This window comes from Notolabrus celidotus, chromosome 19, assembly GCF_009762535.1.
Source record: "Notolabrus celidotus isolate fNotCel1 chromosome 19, fNotCel1.pri, whole genome shotgun sequence".
NCBI classification, from domain to species: Eukaryota; Metazoa; Chordata; class Actinopteri; order Labriformes; family Labridae; genus Notolabrus; species Notolabrus celidotus.
This window is the reverse complement of record NC_048290.1, coordinates 3,765,044-3,784,607: the sequence shown is the minus strand read 5'-3', so window position 1 is coordinate 3,784,607 and position 19,564 is coordinate 3,765,044. Positions and strand designations below refer to the sequence as shown.

General features: G+C 42.6%; 2 protein-coding genes across 3 annotated transcripts in view; both read right to left on the bottom strand.

Annotated features, from left to right (window-relative positions):
• LOC117831114 (GRAM domain-containing protein 2B) overlaps window positions 1-19,564 on the bottom strand; it is a 173,983-nt gene that overhangs the window by 20,419 nt on the left and 134,000 nt on the right. The window lies entirely within an intron of this gene.
• Window positions 10,171-15,145, bottom strand: LOC117831113 (zinc finger protein 703-like). The gene is made up of 2 exons (XM_034709632.1): window positions 14,446-15,145; window positions 10,171-13,513 (listed from the first exon to the last, which is right to left on the bottom strand). Exons 1-2 carry the CDS (start codon window positions 14,680-14,682, stop codon window positions 11,978-11,980), a joined length of 1,773 nt encoding a protein of 590 aa, XP_034565523.1. The 5' UTR covers window positions 14,683-15,145; the 3' UTR covers window positions 10,171-11,977.

The following is a 19,564-nucleotide window of genomic DNA, read 5'->3' as shown; positions in this document are numbered from 1 at the left end:
GGGCTTCATATTTTGAGACCGGAGTTTGCCGCTTTGTTGTGACTGCTTTTTTAAAAACTGTCCAGGGTTGGGGGCAGGGGCGATTCTAGGATCGGATGTTTCACTGTTTTAATTTAATTTTAATGCAATTTTTTTTCCCACACTTGTGAAAGAAAAGTATCACACTTTTTGGGAAAGTCTGTGACTAAACCCTCAAATCTGATAAAGGTTATTTAAATGCTGAGCCACAGCAAAAGAGGAATGGTTTGGAATCATAAAAGAAACATGGTAACCCTCATTTCTGGGGAAAGACAACTCATATTGATACAGCAGGTCCTCAACATACACATAAACAGTGTGTATGTTTCTGGAGTAAACCAGCCCCCTATAGTGAGAACCAAAAATACCAAAAATTGACAGTGGAGATATTTTTGGGACTTTCATTTGCTTCAACCAGGTACTGTATGATTTTGAAACTTTTCTAGCTTGTTAAAAAGGACATACAGTAAAAAAAAAAAAAAAAAAAAATCTCTCAAATTTTTGAGGTGCTGGGATTCAACCCCCAAAAATGGGTTAGAGACGCCTATGGTTGCGGATGTCGGGGAGGGAGAGAGTTCCACAGAGTAGGGGGGCTGTCACACTGAAGGATCTGTCCCCAAAAGTCTGCAGCTTAGTCCGGGGGGATTGAGAGGAGACCCAGGTCCCAAGACTGTAGGTTTGGAGTAAAGCATCCTCATAACTGTTGGAGGAGTTTTTCTGCTTACATTCTTGTTCCCCAGAGGATTTATTTTAATGACCCTATTAGTCCTTGGGCTTTTCATCATCAGAAGTTTTGTTATTAGCCAAGTTGAATTTCTCAACATGTATTTAGTAGATTGGAGCAAATTAAGGATCTGATATTCATTAAAGATAAGCCCTTATCTTTTCTCTGATTCCTAAAGCTTTTCTGCTGTTGGCATCTGATGCCTTTAAATGGATGTTGTCTCATTTTGGACCGCTGTTTGTTGCAAGGCTTACCGAATATGGAGTTAAAGGTTCCTTGCGTGTTTCTGAGAAAGCCAGGCTAGCTGATTCACCTTCAGTCTCCAAGCTAAATTAAGCTAGGCCAACCAGCATTTGGCAGTAGCCTCATGCCATGATACAAAACAGACAGTCATATCAATCTTCCATGCTTTATAGCGATCATGTCCCTGTGTCGTCTTTGAAATGCCTGAAAACCCCGTCATAATTGATAGACCCCAATGGGGCCGACTCCAGTCACTGCTGTCATTCATCACAATTTCCCCCCTTCTTTTTTTAAAACACAAAGGCTCATTGTTTCTACTATAGCTGTAGTGGTACATCTCTTCCTTTTATAGCAGTATATGGCCCATGTGCTTCAACATGATGAAAAGCCTGACAGGCAGAACTACAGGAACAACGGGGGTCAGGCTTCACGAACGGTCAGTATCAAAGCTAATTGAATTTATACGCCCAATTAAATTTTATAATGAAAATCATTCCCTGTAATTCTCACTGTCAGTTCCTGATGAGAGGCAGTCTGAGACATCTTTCTCTGGTTTCTCTCTTCTATTTGAACCACATACAGTCAAAAACAAATGCTGTATTAGATCACGTATCCTACAGTGCAAGTGTCAACACATTCTCCAAAATTAAACCTCTTTGTGAGTTTTCAAGCTAGACTGTGCCAAATCCTTAGAAACTCCAGATGTTCTCCAAATAATGCTGGAAGGCCGATAAGGACTCGGCTTTCAGCAGATGTCTTGTGCCTGGATTCGGTGATTTAGTAGCTGTGAATGACGAAACAGTGTTTCAGTGTCTCAGGGCTTGACTGGCTTTAATCATTATGAAAGCAGCTGCAGATCTGGGTGACGTCATGACAGGGGATGGGAACCAGAATGGCACGGTATATTACTTTTCAGACTTTTGTGTCCTTTGAATTTAATGGATTTGGACGTATTTTTGAAGCACGATCAACAACAACTGGAATGTGGAGTTTGAGCACAATGAAGAAGGTCTGTACTAAATTCAATCCAACAGTTTTGGTGACATTCCTTTAAAAAAACGCCTCACTCAACCTCATGTAGACACTTGATGAATAGTCAAAAGATCATCAGAGTCAATATGGCTTATCTTTTAAAGTACATGAATGTTTGTACCAAATTTTGTTCCAGTCCATGTAGTAGATGTTGAGATATATAACTAGACAAATTAAACATTTGGACCTGCTGGTGGATGAAATGTCAGAGGGTCAATCAATCAATCAATCAATCTTTATTTGTATAGCGCCAAATCACAACAAACGTTATCTCAAGACGCTTTTACAACCATAGGAGGTCTAGACCACTCTATGACAAATTATGAACAGAGACCCAACACCAAGACAGGGTAAGACTCAGTCTGACCCCACCTTAATCCATCATGAGCATTGCACATTGCAGTATTTAGCTAGTTACAGTGGTGAGGAAAAACTTCCTTTTAACAGGCAGAAACCTCAGGCAGAACCAGACTCATGTTAGACAGCCATCATGCCTCGACTGAGTTGGGTCTGGAAAGACAGATAGAGGGGAGTAAGAGAGAGAGGTGATAGTGATGAGACGAGTCATAGAAGCTGTTGCCGCTGGAGTCCAGCACGTCCGTATCAGCTGGAGTCCAGATCGTCCGCAGCAGGAGGACGTGTACGGCAGCTCAGAGGAATCTACGAGACAATTGAGCTCAGGGACTCCAGAAAGGTCTATGGTTAGTAACTTTAATGGGACAGGCAGAGTTAAAGTAAGTGATGAGGGGGTTGGGGGGAAGGGGTGAGCTAGGATCCCAGTGTGTCAGTGTGCCAGTTCCCCCGGCAGTCTAGGCCTATAGCAGCATGACAAAAGCTGGTCCAAGCCTGATCCAGCTCTGACTATAAGCTTTGTCAAAAAACTTCATGAAGCAGACTGAGAGAATACCAAGAGTGTGCAAAGCTGTCATGAAGGAAAAAGGGGGCTACTTTACAGAATCTAAAATATAAAACATATTCTGCTTTATTTAACACTTTTCTGTTAATTAAATAATTCCATATATGTTCTTTCATAGTTTTGATCTCTTGGCTATTTATATACTGTACAGTGTTTCAAATAATTCAAATAAATACAAACCCTTGAATGAGAGTAGTGTATATATTAAAAAAAGAAGAAGGACGGACGGTCAGGGTCTAAAGTTTGGAAATCTGTCTTAAGTGTTATGTCAGTAGGTGGTTAGCTTAAATATTTATGGGAAAAATTCAATTAACATTTTACTTCTGGAAAAAAAATGAATCTCTGAGAACATAAACCCTCTCAAAGGTCTTTGTAATACATCAAATGAACAGGATATTCACCTGAGGACAGAAATATACCCTCCTATGTCTGTAGCTAGCTAGCTAACACAGCTAATGTTGGCTATAGATGACTAGCAATTAAGCTGTTTGACACATTACAACATTTCTGCTGTTTCACCATTTCTCCTCCACTTTTTTCTCTATTAGGTTTGAACATTTTTCCTCAACCCAACGCATGCACACAAACACAAAACACACATCCTGTCTGCTCTAACTTCGTGGCACAGATCAGGTCTTCTGGTTAGACTAAACAACAGTGTTTGAGTGGATTTGCCGCCCCTCATTAATCATCCTGACAGCCCGAAAAACAACATTTCCTCCTTAATGACTGTATTTGAGTAATCATGTCTGCTTATTTCCATGCAAGCATCTCTTTCTCGTTCCTGCTTTGTACTTTCTCTCCCTCCATTTCTTTCTGTTGCCATGCATGCATGTGTGTGTGTGTGTGTGTGTGTGTGTGTGTGTGTACTTTGGAAAACCTTCTCTCTGACCTCCCAAGTCTGTGGCGTGGCGTCTGCTCTGGGTCACGTTGGCCAATTACAGCGGTTACATTCACGGAGAGGGTGAAAAACCATGAGGAATGAGAGAATCTGACCGTGAGGATCCAGATGCAGAAGGCAGAGGATGGTGTCACCCCCCCCCACCCCACCCCCACCTCCACCCCCAAACTTCAACGCTGCCTCATACATGTGGCTAAACCCGCCATCCACCCGCTGGCCTCCAGGCCTCGAGCTGGTCGCTGCCAAAGCACGTTTTTCCGTTATGCACTCGGTCTGTGATGCATGAGAGCTGACAACTGAGCTGGGAGCCCTGAGAGAACAGCCAGATCAAAACCAGCTGGGGCCATGAACATTAGCAAAGAAACCATAATTGCGTTTGCCTTCTTGTACACCACTAAACTCCCTCTGTTGACTTTTTTGTTTTGTTTTCTATAACAGACAAGGAAGGAGAATGAGGAAAGAAAGGTGGGAAATCGCTGTTACTAGAAGTAGAATTACCTGCTCAAGTGCAGACTCAGTTTCATGTTGGATTTGGGTAATTTCACACACAAGCGCTGTGGTGTCTCAATATGTTCTTGTTTGAAAGTTCAGAGTGTTTTCCTGGAAGCGAAGGAAAGTCTACCTTCAGTGTTTTCCCTGCGCCTGTGGGTGGATGTAAGTTATGGGTTTTATGGCGGTTTAGAAACATCAGTATAGCATGGCTGACATCTGTGTTCTTTTTATTTTTGGACCACTTGAAAAGCCCACATAGTAGGATGATGGATGAAGTGATAAAATTGGAGAGAAGGCAAAATGAAAGCAGAGGAGTCTATTTCTGGGAAGCTATCTTCTATCAGCAGAATTCAGAGGAAGTATGAGGACAGATGTTCCTAATATGTGACTCTGTTTAACGGTTTTAACGCAAAAGGAGGACTCGACTATCTCTGAGGGAAGGAGAAAGAGATTCTGTCTTTCTTTTGGCGTTTTCTCGCCCTGATTTATCCTGATAGAGAGGTTAAAGGCTTGTCATTTGATGAAAGAGCAGCTCCACAGTCTGTCATCATTAATCACCAAAGCTGTCAAGCTGCACCCAGGACGCTCTCAGACCAACCAGGGAGGAGACGAGCCTGCGTCTCCAGGAACAATATCCAGAGTCTCTGTGGATATCTCAGCAGAATACGTCCTGAACACTCTGGGTTTCATTTAGAGCGGACAAATAAAATAAAGATGTGGTAACGGAGAGATTAAGAGGAGCAGAGTTGGTTTCTGCAAAGGATGACTGAGGGGAAATGTGGGAGTGAATAGGGACTACGTAACCTCCGCCCTCTCCCTTAAGTCGCCTTTAAGCAGGAGATTTGGCCCCCAGTTTCTTCACAGGCCGACCCCGGGGGCCTCTCTGAAGTGTGAAACTAATCTAACTGAAGAAAAACAGCCTGACTGACGAGTCAGCGTAATTCTTTCATGACTTATAGATTACAAATGAACAAATGAAGAGAGGCCTGAAAAGAACGAAATGGTAGATATTGGCTGCTGCAGCGACTGAGAGAGAGAGAGAGAGTGAGATGACGGCTGTGAGGAAGAGGGTTTAATCCATAGACTGTATAAATAATGGACGTAGTATCCATGATGTCACCCATCTGTTTCTGAAGCTCTGTTTTGAGGCCAATCAAGCCATATTGCTGCTGTTGAGCGATTGTGACGTAAAGAGGCGGGCTTTGAGCCTCCTAGCCAACAGCCTGTCAATCAAGTCAGCTGTGCCTCTCATTGGAAGACTCATAATCTCAATATCTTCAAAATTGCCACGTTAGAAAAAAATCCATCCCCGTACAGTGTGTGCCGATCGAGAAATGAGCTCTCCAGACTACACTTGTTTTGTGTACCAGGCTGTAAACATGTTTATTTCTGCTGTAAAGATCGGCTTTTTTGAATTGGTGTGTATGTGGTTTCCAGTACTTCCGGAGCCAGCCTCCAGTGGACACTCAATGAACTGCAGTTTTTAGCACTTCCGCATTGTATTCACATTTTTAGACCGGAGGTTGCTGCTTGGTTTAATCTTAAGTTTCACTTCCAAATGAGACAACAAGTTGCTAGTGACTCTTTAACCCTAGAACACTATCGCTAAAATTAGAAACACCATCACTAACGCTGGGTGTTTTTTACCCGATATAATATACCCAATAAAAAGTACTTGTCATCAAAATACATCAAAATATTACAATACATGACTAATTAGAGTAGTTTTCTTTATTTTAAACTGGGCCATGTCTAACAAAATGAAAAAAAGTGCATCATGGGGGGAACCTATAAAAATGCTCCAAAATTACCAAAAATGTGGAATTCAGGACCAAAAATTTCTAAAACAAAAAGTGATGAACCTGGAAACTTGGTGTTCGGTCCACCTACTCCTTGGACATTTGAGACTTCCCTGGTGAAGACAGAGTCTCCTTCACACACAAACAGCTGCAGGAGAGGGAAACAAAAAAGGGTGAAAATCACCCGAACATTTGCCTGTAGGAAAAAGTGGGTTTTGGAGTGAGGAAACACCCACACCTTCAAAGACGTCAAAGACGATGCTGAAGCTACCCAGGGACCCATGACACTCAGACAAACGCAACATATTGAAAATCATGTAAATGTGTTTGCTCAGGTGAAAATCACCCGGCGATAGTGTTCTATGGTTAAGGCTGCCTCCTGGTGCTTTTAGCTACATGCAAATCTACTGATATTAAGCAAGTACAATAACTATCTTACCTCACCATCCGTTAGCATGTCAGCATGTTGTTATCATAGACTTTATGATTAATGAACGTATTATCCGTGACGTCAGCCATCTGTTCCTGAAGCCAATTGGCGGCGGATGCCATATTTGAAATGCTGAACTCAACCTAACGTCTGTCAGGCTAGTGTGAGGTAGAGGCGGGCTTTTATCTATCTACGACAAGGTGGACGAGCTAACCCAGCACTAGAGGGAATACTGGCAGAGTAGCATCATGCTAACAGAGCTAACACCGGACACGAACGCCACATTGGAAGGATTTCACCTGCTGTGGGCGGACAGGATACAGGAGAGCAAGACTGAACTAACTGGGGAAGAAGGCCAGCTCAGTCCTGGACCCTGTGGAGGTGGTGGCTCACAGGAGAATTATGACCAAGGTGTCGTCTCTGATGGACATTTTTTTTTATATATATATATTCTTGTTAAATTCTTGTACTGTACACCTTCTTGTTTGCTGCTGTAACTCCATGAATTTCCTCGTTGTGGGATGAATAAAGGAGTATCTTATCTTAGCCTCTTTAACAGCTGCAGGGTTCCCACCTGTCAATCAAGGCAGCCATGCCCTTATTTGGGCAAAACTCTTAATTTCAGTATCTTTTGAAGAAGAAGATATGTGCCTAAAATGCACATAAATATGGTTCAATAAGTCCACATGATTTGTTTGGTATTAGATTTTCTATCAAGTTCAAGAGAGAAAACAAAGAGAGGCTGCAAATGTGTTCATGACAAAGTCAAGAAAAGCTCCTTTCCTTCCTCTACAAGCCCACCTCTTACAAAGAGGAAAATATATAACTGTCCATCCTCTAAATCCTGTGATAGTTTCTGTATCTACCCTAAATGTTATTTTTATTTACTTTAATCTGAACATTTACCTGGTAAGAAACACATAATTTAACTTTGATATGATACCATAAACTTTGTTGTCCTCTAAACTGAAGGTACAAACAGGTTGTGTCGGTCACCAATAGGTGGCATCCCAATCCAGCACTGTAATTCCAACTGCACCTTTAGTCCAGTAAATACAGCCGAGCGGAAACACTTAAAAAGCAGATCTAGAAAAAGCAGCACTTTAAAACAGTGTTAGGTTTGTCTCCTCCCTTCCAAACACATCATCCATAATGAACTGGCATGGATTTAGTGACAGCTCGGACGTTGCAGTATCAGCAGCCATCTCATCTCTTATGCTTAATAAACTAAGTGTGTCTTTTTTCGGGGCCGTATCTCTGCAACGTGAAACCTCCAGAGTGGGCCCTCGGTATCTCATGCCCTCCTGCCGAACTCAGACACCCCATCAGGGCGTCTCAGACCTCTGAAACAGGAGTGCTCTCTCCTGTTACAGCCCGGACAGGCTGTTTTGACCCCTGTGGCTCCCTTGTCAGAGTTGTGATTGACCAGCGTGGGTCATCTATACTTCGCCAAGGGTGTCACAGTGTCATGTTGCTAGGAAATGGCATATTACCGCTGCCAATCATGAGGCGGGCGACGGTAACTTGAGCGACTGTCAAGTCTTCATCTTGAGGACAAACTGGAGGCAGCACTTCTGCTGCTGCGAGGATGCTACAGTGTGTGTATACCTTACATCCTGATTGGTTTGACATTTCCATACGGCACGTCTCTGCAGGAAAGTGCTAAATCCCTGAGCTTTAAATACTGCTGCTTTAAGGTCAGACTGTGTTTACTGCAGGACAAAGAAATGCAAGCAGCCGCATCCTTGTGGTCTGCTTACGAGCCGCTGTCGACACGGTGAGGAATAAGCAGAAGTAAAGCACACCAAAACTCATCCATCATGTTCTTCTTTCACCTTAAAAATAGCCCACGCTAAGCAGTGGAGCCAGGCTGACATGTTTACTGACTGGAGTTTACATCTTCCTTTCACCACTCTCTCTGGACGGACGGGGTACCACTCTATCAAAAACTAAAATAATCCCAAAGTGGTGTTTTTAAGATTCCACTTGTAAACACATGCGTTCAAAAAAGTGTCCAACGGCTCCAGACCTAAAGAGTGTGACTGGCACCATGCCTGTGCCCTATGGATGAGCCATTGTTCCACTGAAGAGAGAGAGAGAGATGTGTTGCAAAGGATGACTTTCATGAAGAGTAGGTTTGTATTGATTTGCAAGAACCTCCATTTAACTTGTCCCCCTCCTGCTATCAGGATATAAACTTGATGCATGCATGTTTGAAGGAAAGCTTCATTAGCTGCATTAACATGATGTGCATAACACTCCTCAAAACTTCCTGAAATTTTAGGATGGGCTGCATTTGTAAATACAAAGTGCATATGTGAGGACATATTTGGGAAAACTCACTCTAAGTTTGCAGGTGAGGGTGATGACGTTTCTTTCTATCATGCAACCGTTGCAGACCAAGAAAAAGGACAATAACAGGATGGATATGAACATTCAAGGTTGAAGAAGGAGAAGCCTTTTTAAGACTAGAGCAGCAATAGTGAACAAAGGGGTAGGATTAGATAAGTTATAACTTCTTCCTACTCCTTTTTGCACATGCATAAGTAAAATGCTTCAGTGCTTGCTAATGGAACTGATTGATTTTATTTTATTTTTGTGTAACTATTTCAACATTTTACTTTTACATGTTTGAAATAAAGACATCAAATCAAATCAAATTAAGCAAAGATGTCTGCACGTCCATTTTCGTTTTCATATTGCATTAAAATAAATGCAAAAACTGTCCTCATAGTGAAAGTCTCTGTGGCTTGGTCTGCCATGTGTGGGACGTGAATGAGCAACTTTGGGACGTTTCTAGAAAATTTTAGATGTGCACCCACTGTGAGCTGAAAGATGACCTTCACAGAGAGGAATGAGAGGAAGAGATAACTATCAAAATTTCATTTTTAGTCTCAAAACCTTCATAATGCTGCATGTGTTGAATAAAAATTGTTAGTAATGTTTCAGTTATGAGCTGAAGGTGATTTTCAATTATCAAGAAGTTCTGGACTTAATGAGGAAAGAGTTAAAAGTTCCCTTTTGTTAAAGGTGTAGTTCAAAGTTTCCTTGTTTGGACCTTTATTTTGAAATTCCAATTAAAAAAGTTCAACAAGTTCATCAGCTTGTGTTTAGATTAGTTCCAATAAGATAAACTAAGGGTTGAATTTTACTGTTTTTTACATTTTTTGCACCATCCGCTCTGGATTCAAAGTGCTTTGAAATTGTATGCACAGGTTTCTTATGGTCACTTTACATCCTTAACTGCTAACTTCTTAACTTCTGTGACAGATTTTGCTGAAACTTACTTATTAAATCTGTTTGTTTAGTCTGTTTTTAACTGATCAAATGCCTTTTATATTACAGATTTTATTATTTGTTTATCTTGCATTTTATTTTTTATTCTATATGCTCAACATAATGTGAATGATGGCTTAGCTCTTGAGTCTAAATAAAGAGAATACATTTTAAAAACTATAATTGAAGTGATGACCTTGATCAGACTCAACAGACCTGACCGTGTAAAAAATACAATATATATATTATATTAAAGTAATCCTCCGCTGCCATGTCTTTGGAGCAGAAATACTAAAACACAGTTTTAATGTAAGACCTGCAGAAATGAAGACAACAGAATTTACATCCTCAATGTGATTTATTTAGCAAAATATGACCTCCCCTTAAACAGGACACCGCCACAAGGTGTTCCAATTTTACATATAAAATATCACATCTCAGCTTTTTATTGATTTGCTGTGGAAATAAAAAAATCCTAAAACCAAAGAGTTCAGAGAGAGATGTGATTTCAACATTCATCCTCAAAGAAGTATTAAGACATGACATGTTCAGCATCTGTCATCCAGCTTGACTCCTCAGAGGACAGCAAAAATGAGAATAGATTTAAGTGGAAAACATGAAAGAAAGTCTGATCCCCCGATAAAAAATAAATACAACTTCTCAGTAGGAGTAAACAAAAACATAAAGAACTGAAAGAAATCATCTCAAACCATGGGGCTGGATAAACAGGTGTGTCAAGCTTTACATGCATCTCCTGCAGGGAGAAAGCGACTTTGGCCGGACTTGCATCGGTCCACGGCTGCAGCTTATTGCCGTCCCCCGCCACACTTCATTTTTTCTGCACTAAACCATCATCATCTGCAGAGACAACCCTGAACATCCAAGTGCTATTACACAGCGTCCAACCTGCAATTTGCAGAGCCTACAGGGCGGCAAGCGTCTCCGAAAAGGGCAGGCACGTCTGTTGCAAAAAGTATCCCAACAATGTGCAGACATGCAAGAGCCACATGACGAGTCCTTTTTTATGAGCTTTAGGAGTGGAGCCTGATCAGAAACACCAAATCTCAGATATAATGTGTAAAGAAAGTGTGAAGATGCACTCAAGTCAAAATCCAGGAGTCGCACTCTCAGAACTTCTAGTTCCACTTGAATCCAGTCGTAAGCCGAGTGGAAGCAGCAACTTTCCACAATTAAGTACAAACGTAGGGTCATAGTTTGACATTCTGAGAAGCACTTTTTGGCTTTATAGCAGGAGGGGAAATTTGAGAAATAATACCTCTGTTAGCTTAGCTTAGCACACTGACCTGAAACAGAGGGGGCTGCTAGCCTGGCTCTTTACAATAGCATCTTCTAAGTGCAAAATGTTATGTTATCTTCTTTCTTATTGATGCATATACAAATTGGAACCTTGGTGTCAACACTGAATTGCATTAAATCTGTGTTATTTCTAACAGCCAGCAGGGGGCAACTCAACTGCTGGAAATATAAAAGGTTAAATGGAACCAGTATTTCTTACTCTAATTGCTAATTTCAACTCTTCTGTAACAGCATGATGCTCCTTTTGAAAATTCTGGTGTCATTTAGAGGAATGAAAAAAAAAGGGGTGGCTTCCTGTTAACCAGGTTTAGCATTGTTTATACAACCTCACGCCCAAATATGGTCACTTAGCTCTAGAAAAACAAGTGCCAAACTTAAAGTGACATCACATTGGCTACCTTCATTTCTTATGCACAGTCTTTGGTATTGTGAATGTTTTTACATACGTCGTTTGCATCATTATGTCTAAGTTGGGAGCTGTATCTTCGTCAAGTCAATTTTTCTGAGCAAAACTGTCTTGTTTTTCAAGCTAAGATCTTGCTAATATATATAAAACAATAAGCTATATCATATTAGTGAGTCTGATTTGCTGGTAGGTGCATTTGCTGACTTTCTGAAGACCCAGGCTGGCTGTTTCCTCCTTTTTCCAATGTTTGTGCTAAGCTGAGCTAAGCTAAGCTAAGCTAACCGGCTGATGTAGATTTATTTTCAAAAGAAATATATATGAGTGAGGTGTCATTCTTCTCATCTGACTCTCAGCAATAAAGTGAAAAAGCTTATTTCTCAAAATGTCAAACTATTCCTTTAAACATTAAAGAAAAATGGTGTATCACTGGTAGCCCAGAGCAGATGCAGATCCCAGTCTTTGACTGTAGAGGGCGTAATGAGGGTAGTACGGGCCTGTGGTGGGCAGAGAGTGCAGGGAAATGGAGGAGGGTCCAGGGGGCAGATGGACTTTACTGTAAGGGTGATAGCGAGCTAATCCCAGGCTGGGGGGAGCCCTGAGAGAGAGGGAGCCGGGCATGGAGCCCGGAGAGCTCTGGTGGGGGAGGTGGAGGTGGCAGGAGGCGGGTCCAGAGGAGGAAACAGAGAGCAGCTTACTGTCCAGTCCGATAGGCAGGGCCGTGTGTGTGCGGAGGTGAGCCAGGAGCTCCTCTGACGTGGTAAAACGTTTGTCGCACGGCCCTGCAGCCGAGACCCAGTTACAGGCGTGGGGAAGGGGGTCGTTTGGGAGCATGAAGCCGTACGAGTAGAGCGGGTGTGAGAGGGAGGAAGAGACGCTGGAGCTTTGGTGGAGGGAGTGGAGCGGGTGGGAAGGGTACACCAAGGGGAAGTTTGATTTTAGAGACGAGGACGGGTCATGGATGCAGGAGTTGCAGTTATTTCCACCAAGATGGGGCACGCTCGGGTAGCTAAGACAGTAGGGGTCCCGACACAAACCCTGCATGAAGGAGGGAGGGGAGGCACCTGTGAGAGGGCTGGAGCTCGGGTGCTTCCCAGGGACGCCCATACCGAGGCTCGACTTTGTCGGATCCAGCCCGTGAACAAACTGAGACGGGTAGCTTGCGTATGCCCCGACTACAGATCCATGGTAGCCCATGTTAGAGGCCGGCAGGGGGAAGAGCGGCTGGGTTGTCTTATAAGGAGAAATGGGTGTAATGCGACCAGGGCCGAGGTTAGGCTGGGACGAATCAGCTTTCCCCCCCTCGTGGTTGGAGCCGCCATCAGAGCTGCTGTTGCTGCAGTTGGTGCTGGCTCGAGCGTGGCTGGAGTTTGCATCATGTGGACTGTCTGAGTTCCTCTTGCTTACATCCCCGTCTTTTTTCAGGTGATTATTATTATTGCTGCTCGTGCTGGTTGGACTGCCGTGCTCATGTGCAGAGTCTCCATTTGTAGTCAGGGAGTGAGACGTTTGCTGTCCACCTGGAGACTGGCTCTGTTTGTGAGGCTGAGAGTGTCCAGGTGGGGTGCTGCTGCCTGCTCTGGGGCTCGGTGAAGCAGCATGGGGCGGGTAGGACTGCTGGCCTGTAGTTGAATTCCCATTAGTATTAGAATTATTGCTTGGCACCCTAAACCCCACTTTATCACTGCTGCTGCCGTTAGAGCTGCTGCTGTTAGAGCTGCTGCTGCTGGTGACTCCGTCTCTGCGACAGTCTCCGCTGCCTTTGTTGTAAGGCTTGAAGCTACATTTATCATCCAGAGACGGGCGGTGCTCGCCGTGCTTCAGGCTGGATGAGCGACTGCCGGACTCCTTGTCCCCCTGGCTGCTGGAGGAGCTCAGCTTGGAGGAGGACGGAGGGTCTGGTTTACCGATCTGAGAGCAGGTCTGAGCCAGGAGGGCCAGTGGACTCTTCTTGGCATCCAGCTAGAAGAAAATATAGACTTTGATTAGCTGTGAGAATCTTTCAATAAATGTTTTCTGTGCAGGCCTTTTGGAAAAAATATGGCAATCTGTACAACAACAGAATGTAGTCTTGTAGATGCATTATATTTACTTAACTTGAACAAGAACTGCCTCTAAAAAATACTTCTATTGTGAAAAATGACTGAATTATTTGAGTGATTGATTGCCTTGTAAATCAAGTGACAGAAAATAGTAAAATATGAACACAAGGGACTATCTCAAAGTTACTATTCTTTATGTCAAATTAGGCTTTATTTTGTTTTGTTGATCAATGGAAGAAATATATTTTTTAGAGCAAAGATTTCTCCACTTTTAGCTTTTGAAATAAGATTTCCTGAATGTTAGATTCAGTGCCTGTGGGGATTTAGAGTTTGGGTGAACAAAAGTCCACATTTGACATCATCCCCCTTTGCTTCTGTGCAGCTGTGAAGGGTATTTTTTAATAATGCATACACTAAGCGACCCAGGAAGAATGACCATTACAAATGAGCAAACTTTAAAACAAACAAAATATGAGTTTAGTGTAATTTAGCATAAAATAAAAGCTGCAAACCTTCATGTTTAAATAAAAACACATCTGTAACAAGAGCAAAAATCTGTTATTTGACTAGAAACTGCACCAAATCTGAAATTGTGTGACTGTTTTCCTCAATCACATTATCAAACCTCTATTATGTAATTTTGTTGGCCTGCTATCCTCACAATGAGGAAGACGGTGTGCCCTCTAGTTCCTTTGAAATAAAGTTGAGCTGCATTAACTCAGCACTCTGGATCATGAAGATATATGTGCGTAAAATTGGAACTATATTTACATTTCCCCGCACTGCTGTGACACCAGGAACACTGCACTGCAAATGAATAAAGCCCAGTATATCTAAGAAGTCAATAAATACCTCGATGCTGACTGGTGCGGATGTCAAAGGCTGTAAATATTCCGGGTGCAGCAAGTGTCCAGTGTGCGCAGTCAACATCTTGAGCACTCGGATAGGAAGCCGCTTCGCCTGCCGGAGAGGGTCCAGGGGGGTCAGCAAGGAGACCGCTGCACCGGGACGAGACTTTGCACCGTGGGTGGACTCACTGGACTCGATCCGTGTACTTTGTTGATGCGCAGCAGGGGGGAGATATTTCATTGGAGATAGGGCGCTGCGCTCTGGAGACGTGCGGTGCTGCTGTTAGTCCAGGTAGTGTTTAAATGTAATCCATGCAGATATGAAGCAATCCCCTCCAAAGAGAGAGACAAACACACAACTGGACGCCCTGAAATCTCCCCAAGGACGAGGAAAGCTCTCAGTCCCTTTGAAGCATCCTCCTCCTCCTCCTCCAAAACGCTCTTATTCCAGTTTTAAAAGCAGAACCTGAAGCATGAAGTCATCAGAGGGAGATGCAGGGCAACATGCACACAGCTTCCTCTTCTCTCTCTGAAGCATAAAAAGGTTTTTACTCAGTAGATCCCAAGTAACAAGGGGAGGACGCGTCCTGGTGAGTGTGTTCAGTCCGGACTCCAGCAGCTCTCTGAGCACAGCGCACAGACTTCAAAGTGTCCGCTGGGTGGCCGCATCACTAATGAGGAGGGAGGAGAGGAGGGTGCAAGGAGAGGAGGGTGCAAGGGGGCGGGGCGTGCTCCAAATACAATCCCTCCTGTCCTGTGATCTGTTGTCTCAGTGGTGGAACAAAAGTATTCTGATGTTTTTGATGCAATTGAGTAAGAATAGAAAAAAAAAAACACAAAACAAGAAAACAGTTCCAAGAATGAGTGATCCATATGAAGAGTGACTTAAAGCTCCTGTGGGGAGTTTTTTTAGCCGGCTATGAAACACACTGAATTCAATACTCCTGTGTTTTTATGAATAAATTGGCAAAATGGAGCATCAGCATGAAGACTGATCATGTCTATGCCGTTCATTTTAAAGCCTGAGATTGCCGCCACAGGGTAGGTGTCAAGACCTGTATATATAATGGACAGCACCGCTCCGTCTTTTCCCATTGTACGGTTTTCAAGCCAAAATATCCTGTTCCAAAACACTAGCATCTTGTAAATTTTCTGCAGCCAGAGTCTAAGCAATAGGGAATTTGTGTTTTCACGGTAACAAGCTCCGCCCATAGACTGTAAATAAAAATGGACAGCGTTGCTCCGCCTCTTCCCGTTGTACGGTTCTGAAGCCTAAAAATCCCGCTCCTGGGCGCCGCCATTGTGCAGCCAGAGCCTGTGAAGCCACTGTAACAAGCTCCGCCCTACAGCGTAGCGTCACAAGACGCTGTGTGTCCTTTGAAGTTTCCCTCTACGGCGGCTGTGAATCAAAGGAAACAGGAAGTAAAACCCCGTTTTTTAACCTCTAATAACTAACAAAGAAGAAACTTTTCAGGAAAAAGAGGCCTTGAACACAAAACAGTCAAATACTAACTACATATCACCACAGCATACAGATGTTAGAAACATTCGTACGACGTGTATTTATTTTTTAAAGTTTGACTGCTCCCCCATTCAAATGAATGGGGGAGACGGATTTTTTGACCTATACTGCAGCCAGCCACCAGGGGGCAGTCACACTGCTGAAAGCCTCACCACCAGGGCCGTGTCCGGCACGCTTAAGGCTGATTTATACTTCTGCGTCTCCCCTACGCAGCAGGGGCTGACACGGACATGAGCCCCACATACTTGTGCGTCGGTGTGTCCGTGTCGCGCAGCAATTCTCCGTCGAAACACTAGAGGGCAGTGTGGTCTCTCTGATAGCCGGCCGCCTGCTTCCGGTCCCGCTACGATCTCTGTTTACTTTTCCACAGAGTTTCAGAGCGTGTTATGTTATTCTACAGCTGATACATGTTGCTGTTTATCATACATACATGATTACATGAAGAATAGAGAGGAGGAGATGAAATACACGGCCGATGTGCGGCCGATGTCCGGGATCCCGGAAGTGTTGTAAATGCGGGAAAGACAAAGCCGCCGAGCGGACCAATCACAGAGCTTGCGGTCCGCGTCGGCTCTACGGGGAGTTACATTTTGGAGGAGGTGCACGTCAGCTACGCGCGTAGGTAAGGGAGCTACGCGGACCCCCGGCGTAGGGTACGCCGTTGATTCAACGCAGAAGAATAAATCAGCCTTTAGTCAAGACCTGCATATATAATGGACAGCATTGCTCCGTCTTTTCCCATTGTACGGTTTACAAGCCAAAATATCCCGTTCCAGAACACTAGCATCTTGTAAATTTTCTGCAGCCAGAGTCTAAGCAATAGGGAATTTGTGTTTTCACGGTAACAAGCTCCGCCCTACAGCGTACTGTCCAGAGGTCCTATGGAGTTTCTCTCTACGGCAGCTGTCAATCAAAGTAAAACCAGATATAAAACCCCGTTTTTTAACCTCTAATAACTAACGAGAAAGAAACTTTTCAGAAAAAAGAGGTCTTGAACACAAAACAGTCAAATAATAACTACATATCACCACAGCATACTGATGTGAGAAACATTCGTACAACATTTTTGACCTATACTGCAGCCAGCCACTAGGGGGAGCAGTTTTTGTAGCAGTCTCACTTTGAGCCGAACGAGATGACGGCCATTTTATATAGAGTCTATGGTCAAGCCCAAGACAACTTATTAAGGATTTCTATGGGAGAGATCCTGCAAGAGTGATGCATTTGCTTGTTAAAAGAACAGGATGATGTTTTTGTATAAAGAAAACTGTCACATTTCCAGGACAAGATCAGCAAAGAACGCTGACACAAACAAAAAGTTAAAGCTCCTCTGAGGAACTTTTTTAACTAGCAGCCTGATATTAAAATGATGTCTCTTCGATCAACTACAACAAACAAGACAACAAGAGAAAAGTCAGATTCATATAAGTATATATAAGTTATATTATATAGTGCTTTTATGACTGTATTGTCACCTCTGCTGCTGGGTAGGTGTCAGATGAGGAGACTGGCAGCTAGCTCCCTTAGCCTTTAAATATATCATGCCCAAGGTTGATGAGGAGTTGAATGTCAGACATTTCAAAAGATGTGTTTTGTTGTTGTTTTTTTTTACAAAACTCTACTTAATCTGCATGGAGATGAATTGTCATATTTTGACCACAAGAGGCGCCAAAATCAACATGAGCTGAAAGTTCTGCACAGGAGCTTTAATGTTGCCCAAACTACAGGTGCTCATTTTGTAGAATGGCTTGTTTTGGAGTCATATGCTTACATTTATTCATGCATATATAGTTTACACACGACAGATTTACTTTAGGTAATACAAGCTGAGATCATTTAGCTACTTAAAGATACAGTACGTAATTTGTAGTAGAATTTATCAAGACAGACTTTTGTAAAAATGTGATATCACACTTACTAATGGAGCGACGCCTGCGAGCTAGTTCAGGCAGACAACTCGAGCTGCAATGCCATACACGTCACATGTCCCACTCTCTTATCCATCATCCAATCCTGCCCTCTGCCTCTCAAATTGGCGGTCTATTTAAACTGGGAAAAAAATCTCCCATCTCTCCCTCTGCCTGTCAACGACTCTGCTGCTGCATGCCATTGCTGATATTTTCTTCTTCCCCGCCGCCTCCCCAGCTTCCACCTGCAGGCTCCGGGGGTGTTTAGTATGTTTTGCTCATCACTCCTCAAAGTCTGCATGTAAACTTATCTGCAGGGAGTGATGAGGCCGGAGCCTGGGCGCCAAACATGAATATGTATTTGCTGCTACAATAAACAATTTAAACGTGAGTTGTCTGACTGAAATATTTTTAAATGAGTGTATAATCACCTGAATATACTAATAGTTTGTTTTTGTAACTTAGAATAAATATTATATATCTCTAGAAGTATGTCCCCTTTCACGGAGGCGGCCATCTTGCACGGCCATGTTTCTACAGTAACACAGAAAGGACAAACTAGTAACATATGTGTTTTTGTATCAAGAGAGTGGCTGATTGGAAGATATAGAGGAAATGGGTGCATGTTGTGTGTAAAATAATTTGTTTTTATAGATGTTTTTTGATGGTAATAACTTAATAAATGTAGGATTGTACTTCTTGTGTTTGCTACTGTTACTTCACCAACAAGAGGGGTGAGTAAGGGAGTGCTTTAATCTAGATCTGACCACTAGATATCACTAAATATTCCCATTTCCACACACTGTACCTTTATGCACTTGTATAGTTTGTTAATTAACCTTAAAGATTGAAAGTTTGACCTTTAAAGTTCATTTTTGTTTTAAAAATAATGCCTGTTTTTTGAATCTATACCTGCCAAGTCACTAAAGCAGTTAAATACCTCAGGATTGTTATTAAAGGAGCGATGAACAGGTAGCACAAACAAAAGAGTTTCACCCAGGAGACTGGAGTTTGAACTCACCCTGATCCTAAAGACCTTGTTGACGTCTAAATTCATAAACCGCTCATAAATAAATCTTAAATCGTCAATTTAGTTTAACACAAAGTCAAAAACAATTCCCAGAAACTCTGATCACTCATCTCTCGTGTATTTATAAACGGTTATATTGCCAGAAAATTATGATAGATTTATTAACAAGCCAAATTCATCAAATGGTGCTGTGATGGAGTTTCTTTGATAAGGAGACAAATAAACAAAAAAGCATAACATTGATGGATATTTACCCCAAAATCTTGTCACCCATGTCTAAAAGGAGCGATCTGTTCACACACAGTTCTTGCCTTTAGGAAGAAAAAGTAATCATAGACAAATCATGAGCGTTGAATCATGAGGCTCAATCTCAAAAGCGGCGCTTTATGACGTTGAACATAAAAAGTTTGACGTATGACTGAGCACTTACTCAACTTGAAGGTTGGTCTAAAATAAAACCACATATTCATGAAAATGTGGAAAACTCAACTAGACTGAAAATGATAGATGGAGTCGTATAATTTCCAGCTCATGAAACAAAGATCTAAGAGACGAGGAGGAACTTTCACCAAAGAGGAGTCCCCTGACATCTTGACAGAGAGGGATGGTATGAGTGTGCCGGGAAGTGGTGCATAAACCCCTTATTAAAACTAAAAATGCACTT

Bases quoted from the DNA above. Each gene is read 5' to 3' on its own strand.
- LOC117831113 (XM_034709632.1), bottom strand. From the start codon at position 14,682: ATGAAATATCTCCCCCCTGCTGCGCATCAACAAAGTACACGGATCGAG. The intron at 13,514-14,445 runs GTATTTATTGAC...ATTTTCTTCTAG, and splicing joins CCGCACCAGTCAGCATCGAG to CTGGATGCCAAGAAGAGTCC.